The sequence below is a fragment of the Anopheles merus genome, chromosome X (assembly GCF_017562075.2).
Source record: "Anopheles merus strain MAF chromosome X, AmerM5.1, whole genome shotgun sequence".
In the NCBI taxonomy this organism is placed as follows: Eukaryota; Metazoa; Arthropoda; class Insecta; order Diptera; family Culicidae; genus Anopheles; species Anopheles merus.
In genome coordinates, this window is record NC_054081.1 from 1,426,765 (window position 1) to 1,440,371 (window position 13,607).

General features: G+C 48.0%; 1 protein-coding gene across 1 annotated transcript in view; it reads right to left on the reverse strand.

Annotated features, from left to right (window-relative positions):
* LOC121596912 (WAG22 antigen) overlaps positions 1 to 13,607 on the reverse strand; it is a 63,728-nt gene that overhangs the window by 21,423 nt on the left and 28,698 nt on the right. The window contains exon 4 of the mRNA XM_041922307.1: positions 11,049 to 11,390. Within this exon, the coding sequence (XP_041778241.1) occupies positions 11,049 to 11,390 (342 nt within the window). The remainder of the gene's footprint in view (positions 1 to 11,048; positions 11,391 to 13,607) is intronic.

Below are 13,607 nucleotides of genomic sequence, written 5' to 3' on the forward strand. Positions count from 1 at the left end.
GTTGCTTCAATCAGCGTAACTGTGCCCAGAATAACAGTTGCAGTTAATGTGGCCAGCAGATATGCGACGGAGAGTTGCACGGTTGCAAATGTTCGCTTGAATAGCCTATATTACGCAAACAGAGTGTCGTGCTCGTTTCGCAGTCATTGCTCTGCCCCTTTTGCCGACCGGGGGAAAAAAAACACTTCAGCGTACTTTGTATGCACTGCTTGAGTGGAATTATCGTTCACTGATGGCATAGTTTATTGACAAAATCAACTTCAAAGCATTGCATTCTTTACCAACATCTTCGCTGCACGATCACACGACCGTTAAGCAAATCGACAAGCCAGAACGGTGCTTTAACTAGGGTTAGAGCTGCTGGAAACGATCTTCCTATTGGGTGGATCGGCCAATAACAACAGGTGTACTTGTGTGTTATGTTTCCACCAACCTTGTGTAGCACAAATCACACCAGAAGTGTTTAGCTTGAACCATCCACGAACGCTCCAGCGAGACTATTTATTTCCACAAGAAATTGTTTGTTTTTGACGTTCGTGTGCTTATGTGTGTGTGTATTTGTGTTTGTTGAAAGTTGCAACTATTTCTCAAACTGGCCGGGAATTGGCACTGGAGTTAAATGTGTGAAGAGTACGTGTAAAGGGGCAGGGAGTTGTTTTTAACCTAACGGTTCGCGCTTCCATCTGGTATGATCTCATCGGAAACGATGATGCTTCTCCACAAACACACAAACACAGTCCTATGGTGTGTGTGTGTCCGTGTGGCAGTGAGACAAGTACCTTTGTATGGCACCCTCCGCGTGCGCCCATCATCCCCAGTATCCTCCGCTCGCTTGTGATTGTGTGCCGCTTCCTCCCAGCCCCGGGGACGACCACAGCGGAGAGCGCGAGACAGAGAGCGAGAGAATCCAAAAACTGTGAAAAACATATACCGCAACAAAGCAGCCACGGAACGGAAGCTGACGTCAAAATGAGGCACCCACCTACCTTAACCAGCCCCGCAGGAGCGCGCGCGCGTGCTCGCCCAGTGTTGCGCTCCCCTGGCCGCGGGCGTGCCATTATTGCCCTATCAACTTCCTCCCGATTACGTAATGACAACAACCGCGCGCGCCATAGCAACCGAAAAAACGTCTAGTTTGTGTGTGCGCGCGGGGAGAGCGGAGGTGGTTACGATCTGTCCGCACCCCGCAAACAAAAAACAACAAATACGCTCAAACGCTCCAATATTACTTCATGCAGTGCGCGATCTACAGCGCAATGCAAACAGGTCGATTAGTCTCGATTGATGTTGGTACGAGGCAAACCCAGCCGACGAAACGCTCGCTGCGTCGATAATCGGCCGAACGCACCCGATAACGCAGCAATCACACCGGAATAAAACTTTTATTCAGCGACGATTCGACGATCACACAACCGCATTTCAGCGTGGGACGATGGGCACTGGAGCACTAAAAAAAAGGGGCTTGAGACAGCGGAGTGGGGAGATGTTTTAATGGGTTAATCTGAAACGTTGGCTGTGTGGCGGGCGTCTGTCAAATGCATCTCTTCCAGCACAATAAGTCGAGCGGGGTTGGAGCGCTCATAAAAAAGATACGGAGGGCTGCTGTTGCGCTAATGGAATTGCAGCAACAGAACGTGCCTTAATTAATTTATTGTTTAATATCGATCCTCATACATTAAAGAGCAGTAAACTCGGTGCAAAGAAAAAAAATCGCTGCGATACTGCGCATTGCTCCTGCCGCTAAGCTGTGTGCCGCTGGTCAGAATATTTCGATCCGAAAAAAAATCGAACAGGAAAGCAAAAAGAATGTTGCAAAAGCAGCTCTGATCTGAGATCGGCCCAAACGTGCGGGTAGTGGCTGTTGGCCCGTCTCGAATGATATGCATTTGGAGTGGTCTTGGGCGTTTTGTTATGGCGCGATGGGCGGATCTATTTATAAGCATCTACGTCAATTTTGGTCCGCATTTCTCCATTTTTTTTTGTTGCTGCTTGCCACTTTCTTTGATACAGTTTATTTTGCACACAAAACCCCCTATATGACCAATGGACCGCGCGTAGAGAATGTTCTTGCCCATAACATGCCTTGAGGATTAGAGAAAATGGTAACGCCAGTCGGTAAACATCCTTGATTCTCTCTGCCAAGGGTTCTGTTGCTCTCGGTGGCATTTTTTTGCATTTTTTTTTTTTTTTTGGAAACGCGAACGTGCGCTGGTGTAGGTGAGTGTGTATCGTGTAAAGCGTTTGAAGATGGGGCGGATGTTTAATTTCACTATCACACACTCCTCGGCTGGCCGGTTGGGTTCAGAGCGAGCGGTACAGCGCGCTGCGTCTACGTGAGCAGTCACGCTCAAAGGCGCTTAATTAGCGATGTGTGACACACGTGGTGTGAGGGTATGGGTTGATGGATGCCGCCTCACGTTTGCTGGGACGCTTCTCGCACAATGGAAGCGTCTGTGTGGGTCTGCCGCTCGGCTCGGCAAGATTACATCGTACAATATTGATGGCCATTATCAGGTGGTTTTACATTGTGCCTTTAGATGCAATGGAGGGGTTGGCTTTACCTGCCCATATTCAGGTTCTACGAAGGGCCTGTAGCCCCGCCTGTGTACAATGAGTTCGTGTGTAAGCAAGGTAAGGTTCACGCTACATCTGCGGTACGCTGGTACCGCAAAGGAGCGGTCTATGAGCAGTCTAGCGCGGAAAAAAACGTGACCACTCCCAACCAGGATGTTTAATTTATCATGCCTGGCAGAGCTGATGGACCAAGATAGCCTCCGGTAGTCCGTTGCGCTAGGCAGTAAAAAGGCGTTATCTGCTTGTTTGGTTTCTGCCAATAGTGCATAGCACGAACCGAACTAAACAAACGGCAAATGACGCATACAGAAGCTGCATACAATGCCAATGCTATTCTTAGGCACCTCCTAGCCGAACGATAGGCGACGCTGCTTCCGTCCCGCGCTTCCGATGCTCCACTCACATTTAGATAACCTTTTTTTTTTCTAGGCGCAGTTTGCGGAGAAACTGCTGCCCGGCTTAAAACTGCGCAGTTTTGACAGGCACGTTTGGCCACAACACCCCGATCGAGCGTGCTGATCCGCGCGGCAAAATCGAACACAAATTTTCACAGAACGATTTCCATCCCCGTTCGCCGTAAAACAAACAAAGCGACTTTTCCTTCAGTTATGCCCCTCCCCGCTCCCCGCCCGTTCGCATACGCAACCTCGAGCGGGCCACGAGGGATTCGACGCAGTCCAGGAAAGGGAATGATGATGATATTGCGCAGTTGGACGAATAAAATGCGCCATTTCTACCAGGCCTACCACCCCGTGCATATGGTGTCTGTGCGTGCCTGTGTGTGTGTATATATTAACACCAGCAAAAGTAGGAGTGCATGGGAGGGGTGGAAGGGGAGTTTTCATTAGACGCACGTGCCGGTTTCCCCATCGCTCGGGGATGCTGGGACGAAAGGGAAAGCAGAGACAGCGAGATATTGTGTGCATTCGGTCCATACTACCTCCCGCGTGTGTGCGCATCCCGCTTAACTGCCTGCCTTAACTGTGTGTGTGTGTGTATCGGTAGTGATGGGGACGTTTGGATGGAAAGATTTTAAAAATAGTTTAATCTCACACCATATTCCCCTTTTCTCCGTGGTGCTCTCTGTCTCTCTCGCCTTCGGTATCTCGCCAAAGGCCGTAATCACACCCGCTTGGGTGCGCTCATCAGCATTAGCGCTCAGCCCTTCGCACCACTCGAAATCCCCCCCCCCCTGGCTTGAGGATATAATTTTTCCATCTGTCTAAAGATAAAAGACTCTATTGCGGGCGCCGAGCAGTTCGATTTCCTTGCGAGAACTTACGAAAACTGTAGTTGCGTACGCTTGGACTTGCTAGATAGGCGATTTACTAAGGGCAAATGTTGGCGTTGTGTGTGACAGGATGGTTTCCAGTCTGACTACTGTCCGTGGGTGTATCTCTAAGAACAAATATGGAAGCTACACTGTAATCCTGTTTAACTGAAACCCTGTTTGCAATTCCCAATACGTAATACTTTAGACAGCATCAGAACTTTTGTTTTATTATTGTTATTATTATTGCATTTTTTTCCTAATATTTTAGGCACTTGTTGAAGTGTATGAAGTGCTCAACATGTTGTGTAAAGTGTAAAAATAGTTTATCTGTTTTTGTACATTTACATCCCAACATTGTATAGTATCAATAGTAGATATTGGATTATATCGTAAGCAGCTAGTTATGAGCGATTATTTACGAATGACTAGTCGAAATTTACAATTTACGGGGGATAGAATGAAATACATGGTGTGAAACAGTTGGTAGAGAACATCTGGTGACCTGAAACTATCATTTGTTAGTCTAAGACATTTAATAGTAAACCTCACTGATAGTCTAGTGACACATCTCTAGTACCTGAAGCGGTAAACTAGCACCTAACTAGTGTTTTTTTTATTTATTAGTGTGTTTACATTGTACACATAGCTTGCTTGGACAGCTTGGACAACATTTCGGTTGACAAAAATGCAGCGGGTGCCGAGCAACAGTCGCACCCACTCGGCAGTCGCTCCCCGGTTCGACTTATTTATTTGCCATCGATCGACCGATTGTCACGCGCCGATTGAAAACCAAAGTCAAAAACCAAAAAAAAAGCCTTTTTTTGGGATTGTAAATCCCCTTTTACTTCCCCTCCCCGAGTCCCACGATTGCAATGGCATTTCTCGTTTGCGGCACTAGCACCGCGATAAGATTAGCACAATCCCAGCAACAGCAACAACTATAAAAAAAAACGAGTGAAAATAAATATATATTTGACGAGGGTTGGAAGGAAATAATGACGGCGATAGCGATAAAAGCGCAGACAAGAACTCATCCGTACGGATAACGAAGCAAACACACATTGCACAGGGGGCGGGTAGGTAAATTGGGGCTTCCCTTCAACCCGTACCCTACCACCCTACTACCCCACTTGCTCCCTAATGAAACAGGTAACTGTGTGACACTGGGGCTCGCTCGTCCTGGCGAGTGTGCCTCAGAGAGCAAATCGCGGGCAACCCAATAACGAAGGGACGGAGGATTTCCATCCGTCCGCATCGACCGACAGAGGACACAAAGGACACAAAAAGCACATCCACATAGACACACACACACACACACACACGCACATACGTGCATACGTGAGTCGGAGGATAAGCCAAATCAACCCCGAGTGGCTGGGGTGTTTATGGCCAAACAGACTCCGCTTGCCGTTTACCCGGGATGAGGACGATTGGAAGTGACATTTTTTTTTTGCGTTACTGTACAAAATGAGTGCTGCAGAATTGAGAGTGGCATGGATGTGTGTGTGTGTGTGTGCCAGAAACTCAGGGGCTTCACACAATTGGTTTTGCGTTGTTTGACCTTGAACAAAACCATGCGCAGGTTGGGGGCAAGCTACGGCGTTGTTGCTAACGAGCCTGGCCAAGCGTTTCGTGTAGTCTGCCCCCCCCCCCCACCCCACTCACCCTTGCCCAGTGTGGTCGGTGTCCAAGCGCCCAACCGGAACCGGAGCGGTTTCCAGTTGCGGTTTTGAGTTTTGGTAGGGACGCCACGGGACTCGCTGGACCGTGGCGGGCGACTGAGCAGTTCGCCTTAATCGCGTGGGGTCGTGTGTCTTGGCCGTAAGTGCAATAGCAAGGTGTGGAAGGGGTGGAAGGGGGGGTGGAGGGATCAGGTCAGTCGACAGCATCGGCAGTGCATAAGCACAGGCGTACCGGGCGTACTCTCACTCGTAGTAGAGAGCTGAGTGACTCTGATCCGTAGGTTTCGATAAGGCTCGCTTCACTGCACGATGGTTATCCGTGCACCGTTCTGCGCCATAGCTTGGAGCCAGACACGACAAATACCACGCTTTTGTTAATCTTGTTTTTGTGTTATTGTTGGCTTGTTTTTTTTTTTTTGTTGTTGCAAGAAACAATCCACTCGATGTGCAATCTCCATTTCCCCCAACCACTCGTTAGCAGCTCCATTTCGGCTCAATTCGAGCGGTTCAGTGAATGAGAGAGAGAGAGAGAGAGGGAGAGAAAGAACGGGTGAAGAGGGAACATTCGGGCAGGATGTGACTTATGAAACGGGCATAGAGACAGGCGGTCTACACCAGAATGGAAAATGTCAAACCATCCCACACAGAGCCTCGCGTAAAACAAACAGGCACGCATACACCGACAACCAAGCACCAACGATGCCTAAGGTCACACACACACACACACACAGACAGGCGCACGATGCAGCAGGATTTATGGCGCCAATTAGCCAATATCCTTGTGGATATCCTTGGATTTTCATCCCATTTGTTGAATGGAGGGGTTCGCTGCCTGCTGCCTAGCACACCGTAACCATTCCAAAACGAGCTCTGTGTGAGTGTGTTGATGCTGTTGTTGTTATTGAGATGTACTATAGGAGCGTTTGGAGATTTGGAAGCGATTAAATAAATAAGAAAAACATTACACATACACAAACACATACACACACGCCGTAGGTTGAGTCACTTTGACGTTCGAGTAGTTTCGTGAGTGGCCGTTAATTGGCTTTGTTTAGCGATTGATATGGGAATGGTGTGTGAATGCGTGTTTCTTCCCTTTTTTGGACACTTTGGCCACCACCGTACACAGGCACTAGCGTTCATACACACACACACACACACTCACGCGTGTACCAGCGTGTACATCAGGGGCTCCAAATATTTGACTGTCGCGTTTGCAGCGGCTGCAGGGAGGGGGCTGATTGAAGAGCGGCTGTTTTGGGCGGGCCGGGAGGTATACCGTTGATATATTTTGTTGAAGCTTGACTCGCCAGAAAGGGCATGCACACACACGTACAGATTCACACACATACACAAACGCACGGCTTACTGCACGACTGGCTACTTACAACCGTATGGCAAACTAGGTTAGGGGCCATTTATAAATCGGTAAGGTTATAATGCCATGCCTGTGTTTCGCGGTGCTGCACCCGGAACGATACCGTTTTTTTTTCTTTCTTTCCTTCTGCCTTTGGTGTGTTGCTTCTCCTTCGTTTGCCTCCCCTCTTGCCTCTTTCCCGCACTGTCTAACGCACACATACAGACACGTACACTTGCACAAAAAGCATAGCCCGTGGGATAAATGCACCCTTTTTACTTCTTCTTCCGCTGTGCGAGCTTCAAACGTCAAAGCGCGAGTCCGCGCAAGGCAAACACGCGGAAACTAACCTACAAACTAGTGCCGGATGGGCGCTGTAGTGCTGCTTTAAAGGCTACTTCCCGGGGCTGGCGAACCGTTAGGTCCCGGACGCCCGACTGCCCTACCATTATTATTGCCAGCGCATGGGGGAAGCAGCCCGGTTACTTTACTGGCCCTTTTTGGTACGTAGAGCGTAGTCGTTACTGTGTGCACTTTTTTGCTGCAGTTTCAGAGGGTATAGTAACAAGAAAAAAAGGCGAAACTATGTACGTACCAAGCATTCGATTTTGGGGGTATAGCTTCCCGATGCTTCGGTGTTACCAGGCGCGTCATATACACACCACCGCAGCACGAATCAACAACCGCAATCAAAAAAGTAGTCGATCCACAACAACAACAACAACAACAACAACAACAACGATGTAAAAGTAAAACTCACACGTTCACCTCGCAGGAGCGCCACAGGAACCGGACCAAAGATGCACGTCGTCACGATATTCCGCTAGATTTGATTGTGTTTTCGTTCGGTTTGCTCGACCCTTTCGACACGGCCGCACAACACAGTGAAACCCACCCAGCGGAATCAGAGTGAGGCGCCCTCCACTCTCTTTGCGGATCGAAACTCTTTCGCAGCTGTATGTGTGTGTTTGTGCCTTTCCGGGGGTATGTGTGAGTGTGTTTGTTAACAGCTTCAACAGTGCGCACACAAACACACGGTTAGAGACAACGCACGCATCATCATCACATTAGATGGAAGAAGAAAACGAACACTTCCCATCAAAATCATCTTGCGTGCGATAAAGTGAGTGCGCGAATGCTGCCGCTGCTGCGACTCTCTCGCCCGATAGAACCGCGTTTGAGCGCTTTCCATGTGAGTGCCGTCCCTGCTTTCGTTCTAGCCTTGCAGTTGCGCCCATCTCAATCGCGCTCGCTCTCCCTTGCGCACACAGCCGATGGGCAGTGCGATGGTGCTCACTGGAAGCAGCTACTGCTTCCCGTTCCAGAAGGTGTGCGTTTATCAACACCGTCTGTTTACCATTCGCAGTAACAGTTTCTACGGGCAACAGTCACTCGATTAATTGATTATGTCATGTGCTGACTGGCACCATTGGATAACGCCGCATGGAAATGGTCAACGAAATTGAAGTGTTGAATTATTAGGGAAAAACAAACTGGTTTGATAATGATAATAATAAAACATCAAATGCTTGTTTTGAGACATGTTTTGCTTATTATTCTCAAATTTCTTGTTGTGTGCATATGTTTAGGTGTGCACAATTGCATATGTTTAGGCGTTCATATTTGAAACAAGTAATATTTAAACGCCTTTTTTATTTCCAATGGAGTTAGTCGCCACGAGACCCCCAAACAAAGATTTGCTGGCACGAACGAATGTTTTTGATCGATTTCTGGTTCAATAAAGAACAGTGCACGGAAATTTGACACTGTTCAAACTGAGAAAAGTTGCTGAAAAGTTAACCTTCTTTCTTAAGCTTTGCAACTCGCCAAGCTTTCACATAAAAATTGTTCTTATTCTACTCATTTGAATAAAAAAGACACCAACTATTGTAAACAAGCCAAAAATAAACATAACTTTGCATACCTTCAGGCGCTGGTCAGGGCGCTAACTACGAGATAAGAGTAAGTTCTCCTGTTACTCATTTCCACCGCGGACTGTAGGAAACCGTTCCCATAGTGGTACACTTTCCAAATTTTGGTAAAAAGTGAAGACGAAACTGCCCTGCACGCCACAAATACACGCGCGCTACGAGCCAAAGCATCTGTACGTACACCGCGATGGCACTCACTGGAAGTAACGTTAAGCAGGAGTAGCCTCATAATGCGCTTGCTCCCTGCAAGCAAAAGCAATACATACAGCGGGTCAAAATATCAAAAGAGAGAGAGAGAGAGAAACACAGAGAGAGAGAGAGAGAGAGAGAGAAAGAGAGAGAGAAAAAATGAGTGCAACTCTCCTCCGTCCGACAGGCAGCAGTCCGGCAAATTCGCCTGCACGCTGCCATACGGGATCTTACGGGCGCGCGAGAGCGACTGCCAGTGCCGTGTTGGAGCAGCGCACGATGTTGATTTGCTGCTGCAAGTTCTGTGCTGACCATGGAGCTAGCCAACAGGGAAACGACGGCCGTAATCTAATACAGACCGGATGTGTGTAGTAAATGGGATGCAATGTGACGAAGCATCCCCAGGCCTCCATACTCCCTCCCCGCCGCCCCTGTATAATAGGTCACTGCGCGCAAGGTTAGACATCTGTTGTCAATTACGGGAATTATATTTATTTAGCTGTTCGCAATAAGCGAGCCCGTGTCCCTTGTGGCGTACACAGGGCGCTCGAGCAGAATTCTGGAACGTGCAAGGGATTAATGACGCTGCATTTTATGTAATGCGAATGTAGGTTTTGCTTTTGCTCGGCTAGAGGTGTTCCGGGAGTTGAAGAATTTGAGAAAGCAAATCCACTTGTGAGTGATTGGATGGAAATATTACTTCCTGTTTAGATTGCTGGCACCCAAAACTATTAAAAAGGTCATGAATAAATCAGACGCTGTATCACACACACACACACACAGGCACATGCAAAGGTTGCCACATAATCAATATGAGCTAATCGATACCCAGCATGCCCCAGCTGTACCGCAATCAAGCAGTGTACGCCAAAGTAACGCAGGGGATAGCAGGACTGGGCGACAAATGATGAAATAATGATTGAATTCTTGAAGGTATCCGGTCACAACGGCACCCCCCCGAAAACGGGAGGCCATACACATGATTGATGAGCTGGGAACGCAGGCTCAGGATCGTTTCTGGTTTCTGGTGACGAACGACGCGGGCGTTATTTTGGAACCGCAGTGGTCCCCCTTGTAACACGTTTCGAGCCACTTGAAAGGGCCGAGATGCATCTTTGGTGCTCTGCACTCCGGTTTTTGGATAGAATTACTCACGGGTATTATGTTTGACGTTCAAACACAAAAAGAAAACAACGAAAAGCAGGCAGCGAGTTCGAGAGTATGTGCAAACAAACGTGGGGTTCGCCGTCTGTCATAATTGGTTAAAATTTAGCAGCGCCGAAGCGAATGCGATGACGGTGACTGGGACTGCTCGACCACACGTTGCGGATCATCTCCAAGTGGCTTGCCGTCCCGCCAGCCGCTTCCCCATGCCGCTTCATCCGTACAGAAAGTACGAGAGTTCGTCTCGTGTTGCCTGTCCCACCACCGCTAGAGCGACGTGGGCTAGCGGGAAGGGCGTCCGTCGTCCGGTTTGTCCCGTTTGCGAAAAAGATTCAAACATAATTGCATGGTTCCGGTCCACTAGGCCCGAGTTATGTCAGCGTGTCGTGCAATTGTGTTGCCATTCAGCGGCGAGCGAACGGTTGATTATTATGCTGACATTCGCCCGGGCCGCGCTCGTTGCCGTGTTACATTTTCGCCGTATTGTGTTGCTCTTTGCTCTGCCGCTCGGTGCCCTCCCTTCCCCGGTTGCGATGCAGCCGATGCCTTCGCTTCATTGCGGCGCGGCGGTGGGAATGCTTTCTAAGCGTGTGTGTGTGTGTGTGTGTGTGTGTGCTCTTCTTGGTGGCTACTATCCGCACATCAGTGGATATTTTAACATGATACGCATGGGAAGCGAGACAGCAAGAGAGATGGAAAAACAGACCGAGATAGAGAGTCTGGGAAGTGCGAGGTACCGCCGTCCTCCGTACGAAACGGAGCTGAATGTGTTAGGTCGAATCGAGAAAAGCAACAACAACAACAAAAACCAACCCCATTCAACCCTCCCCAGGTGCAAGTGCAAACCCCCCCCCCTCCCCATCCCCTCCGGTACTTACTCTTCCTGCAGCTCGATGCCGCTGTCATCGTGTGATGCTCCTGTGCCCGCCGGGCCCCCGTCCAGCGGATGGTGGTAGCCCCCGGAATACTGCGGCTGGTACGGATGGTGATGGTGCGGCAGGTGGTGCGGATGGTGCGCCAGCCCCGGGGCCGGATAGTGATGGTGCACCAGGGTGGTGCCGGGCGGGCCGCTGCCCCCGCTGTACACGGTTGTGTGGCCGGCGCCGGCCAGCACGGCCGGCGACTGAAAGAACTCCCGCTCGGCGTGCTCTGGCAGGGGGGTGGGCGTCTCGAACACCAGCGTTTCCACCATCGAACCTTTGGACGAGCCGAACGATACTCTGTGCGGAGAGGGAGAGAAGAAACAGAAGCGCATTTAAACTACGATCGTTAAAGTTGCAAACAATAAAAAAACAAACTGGAACAGCGTTTATTGCACTGTGCACGGTGGTATTGATTTTGGTTCGGCGCGCCAGCCAGTAACGACGGCCGGGCACAGGTTAACCTTCTCCCTAATGTGTGTGTGTGTGTTTTTTATTATTTTGCAAGTTTGATTTAAACCATAAATACGATCCGAGCCAGCTGGATGCAGACCGTGCAAAACTGATGATGTCAGTGGTAAACAGATTGCTTTGCGGGGGCAACGAGAAGAAGATGGTAACGTCGTTTTACAATCTCGCCGCTCGGTCCATCATAATCACAATAAAACTTTTAACCATCGATAACAAACACATCACTGTATGGTGCGATCGGGTGGTAGCTATATTGCCAGTTTTATTATTCGCAGCCAATTGCATTTTCAAGAATGCAAAGCAATGAAGTGATGACAACATTTCGTGTACAGTTGAATAAATACTGCAAAAAGAACTTCATCGGGATATTGTTCTCTCAGTACGCCAGACTGTCAGTATAGTAGTGTACAAAAATTGAAAAAAAAAATAAGGCAAGTCAATAAAAACCAGTCATTGGGGAAGATCAATCATGATTGAAGAAGAAAAAAATAAAGAAAATTCCAAAAACAAGAAGTACAAGCAAACGAATAACACGAAAAAGAAGAACAATAATTCAAACAAGAATACAAAGATAAGGACAACATATAAAGAAAATGAACAAGAACAAAAGAAACATCAGAAAACAAAAACAAGAATATGGAAAGAATGAATCAAGAACAAAATGAAGAACATTAAACAAAATCAAAAAAAGAACTAAAACAAAACCAGAATTAAGAATAAACAAATACAATAACAGAACAATCACAAAAACCAATAACAAAACGTGGACATGAAAAACACACCTGGAAAATTTATTTGCAGAAGTGCAAATAGAAATACAAAAAAAGATGATCTGTAACACTTGTTCAAAAAGAAGTAATTATACATGAAATACTTTCTATGTTTCTACTATTTTGTTGGACTGTCTCATGACGAGTTACTGACATGTGCAGAGGCGTTATGTCAAAGGCAGCGGCACCACTACCGTAAAGGAACGGAATAGAAGTTGTCAAAAGTAACGTTTAAGGAAAAGCGTATACAAAGACAGACAAGAAACAGGGTAGAGAAGAGGAAATACAAGAACGAATACAACAGTACGATAAGTAATAGTCGAACAAACCAGAAGATAATGTATAACTAAAAAAAGCTGAAAGATTGACTGCTTAAAACCTTCCCATTACGAAAGGCTCAACTTATTAATTAGCGAACCATTAACACTACTCCCATTGCAAAACATGATTGCTTTATAAAACACACGTCACAAAACGCCGCAAAACCTACACGATATAAAACTGAAAACAGAAGGCAAATATTTGTTTCGTTCCCTCGCGCGCCGCACAAACCCCGCTTGTCGGGGCCAAACGTCAAACGGCGGCAAAGTTATTTACTTTCCCATTTTCCACTCCATTCCGGTACAGATTGGAGAAGAAAATCCACTAACCACTCGCCGGATGGCGTCAAATTATGAGCTCATAAAAACTCATCCTTTTACATTCCTTGCCGCCAACCGCCAACCCTCTCTTATCGTGCCTTCTCCCTCTCTCTCTCTCTCTCTTTCTCGCTGTGTTGATCTCATTTTTGCTCGCTCCAGTACAATTTGCTAAATTTTACATTTATGACATTTTGATTTTCGCGACGGAAAAACGGACCCGGGTGCCGTCGCCAGAAGAGCGCCGCCAAACATTATTGTACCGAAGGGAGAAAATGGTGCGCAGAAGCGCGAGGGGTGCCTTACTGCGCTGCCGAAGAAGTTACCGAACCGTGGGGCAACCAAACCATTCCATTTCCCCGGGAGCTGCCACAGCCCCTGCGCTCCCCCCCCCCCCCCCCCTTGTGCGTGTACGAGCGCGCAACAGCGGCAATGATGCTAAATTTATCTTTATTCAATTTCGGTCCAAAAACCTTTTGCGGCTGGCGGCATTCCTGGTTGGAATTGAAATCGGCAGCGCGAAATGCAGCAAAGATTTGGCGCGTGCCCCCTTAACCGAAGGACCTCGGGGAGGGGCAAGCACGTGGAAAAAGGTGGCAGAATGATTTGCGCGAATCTAACAACAGCAACAACCACGA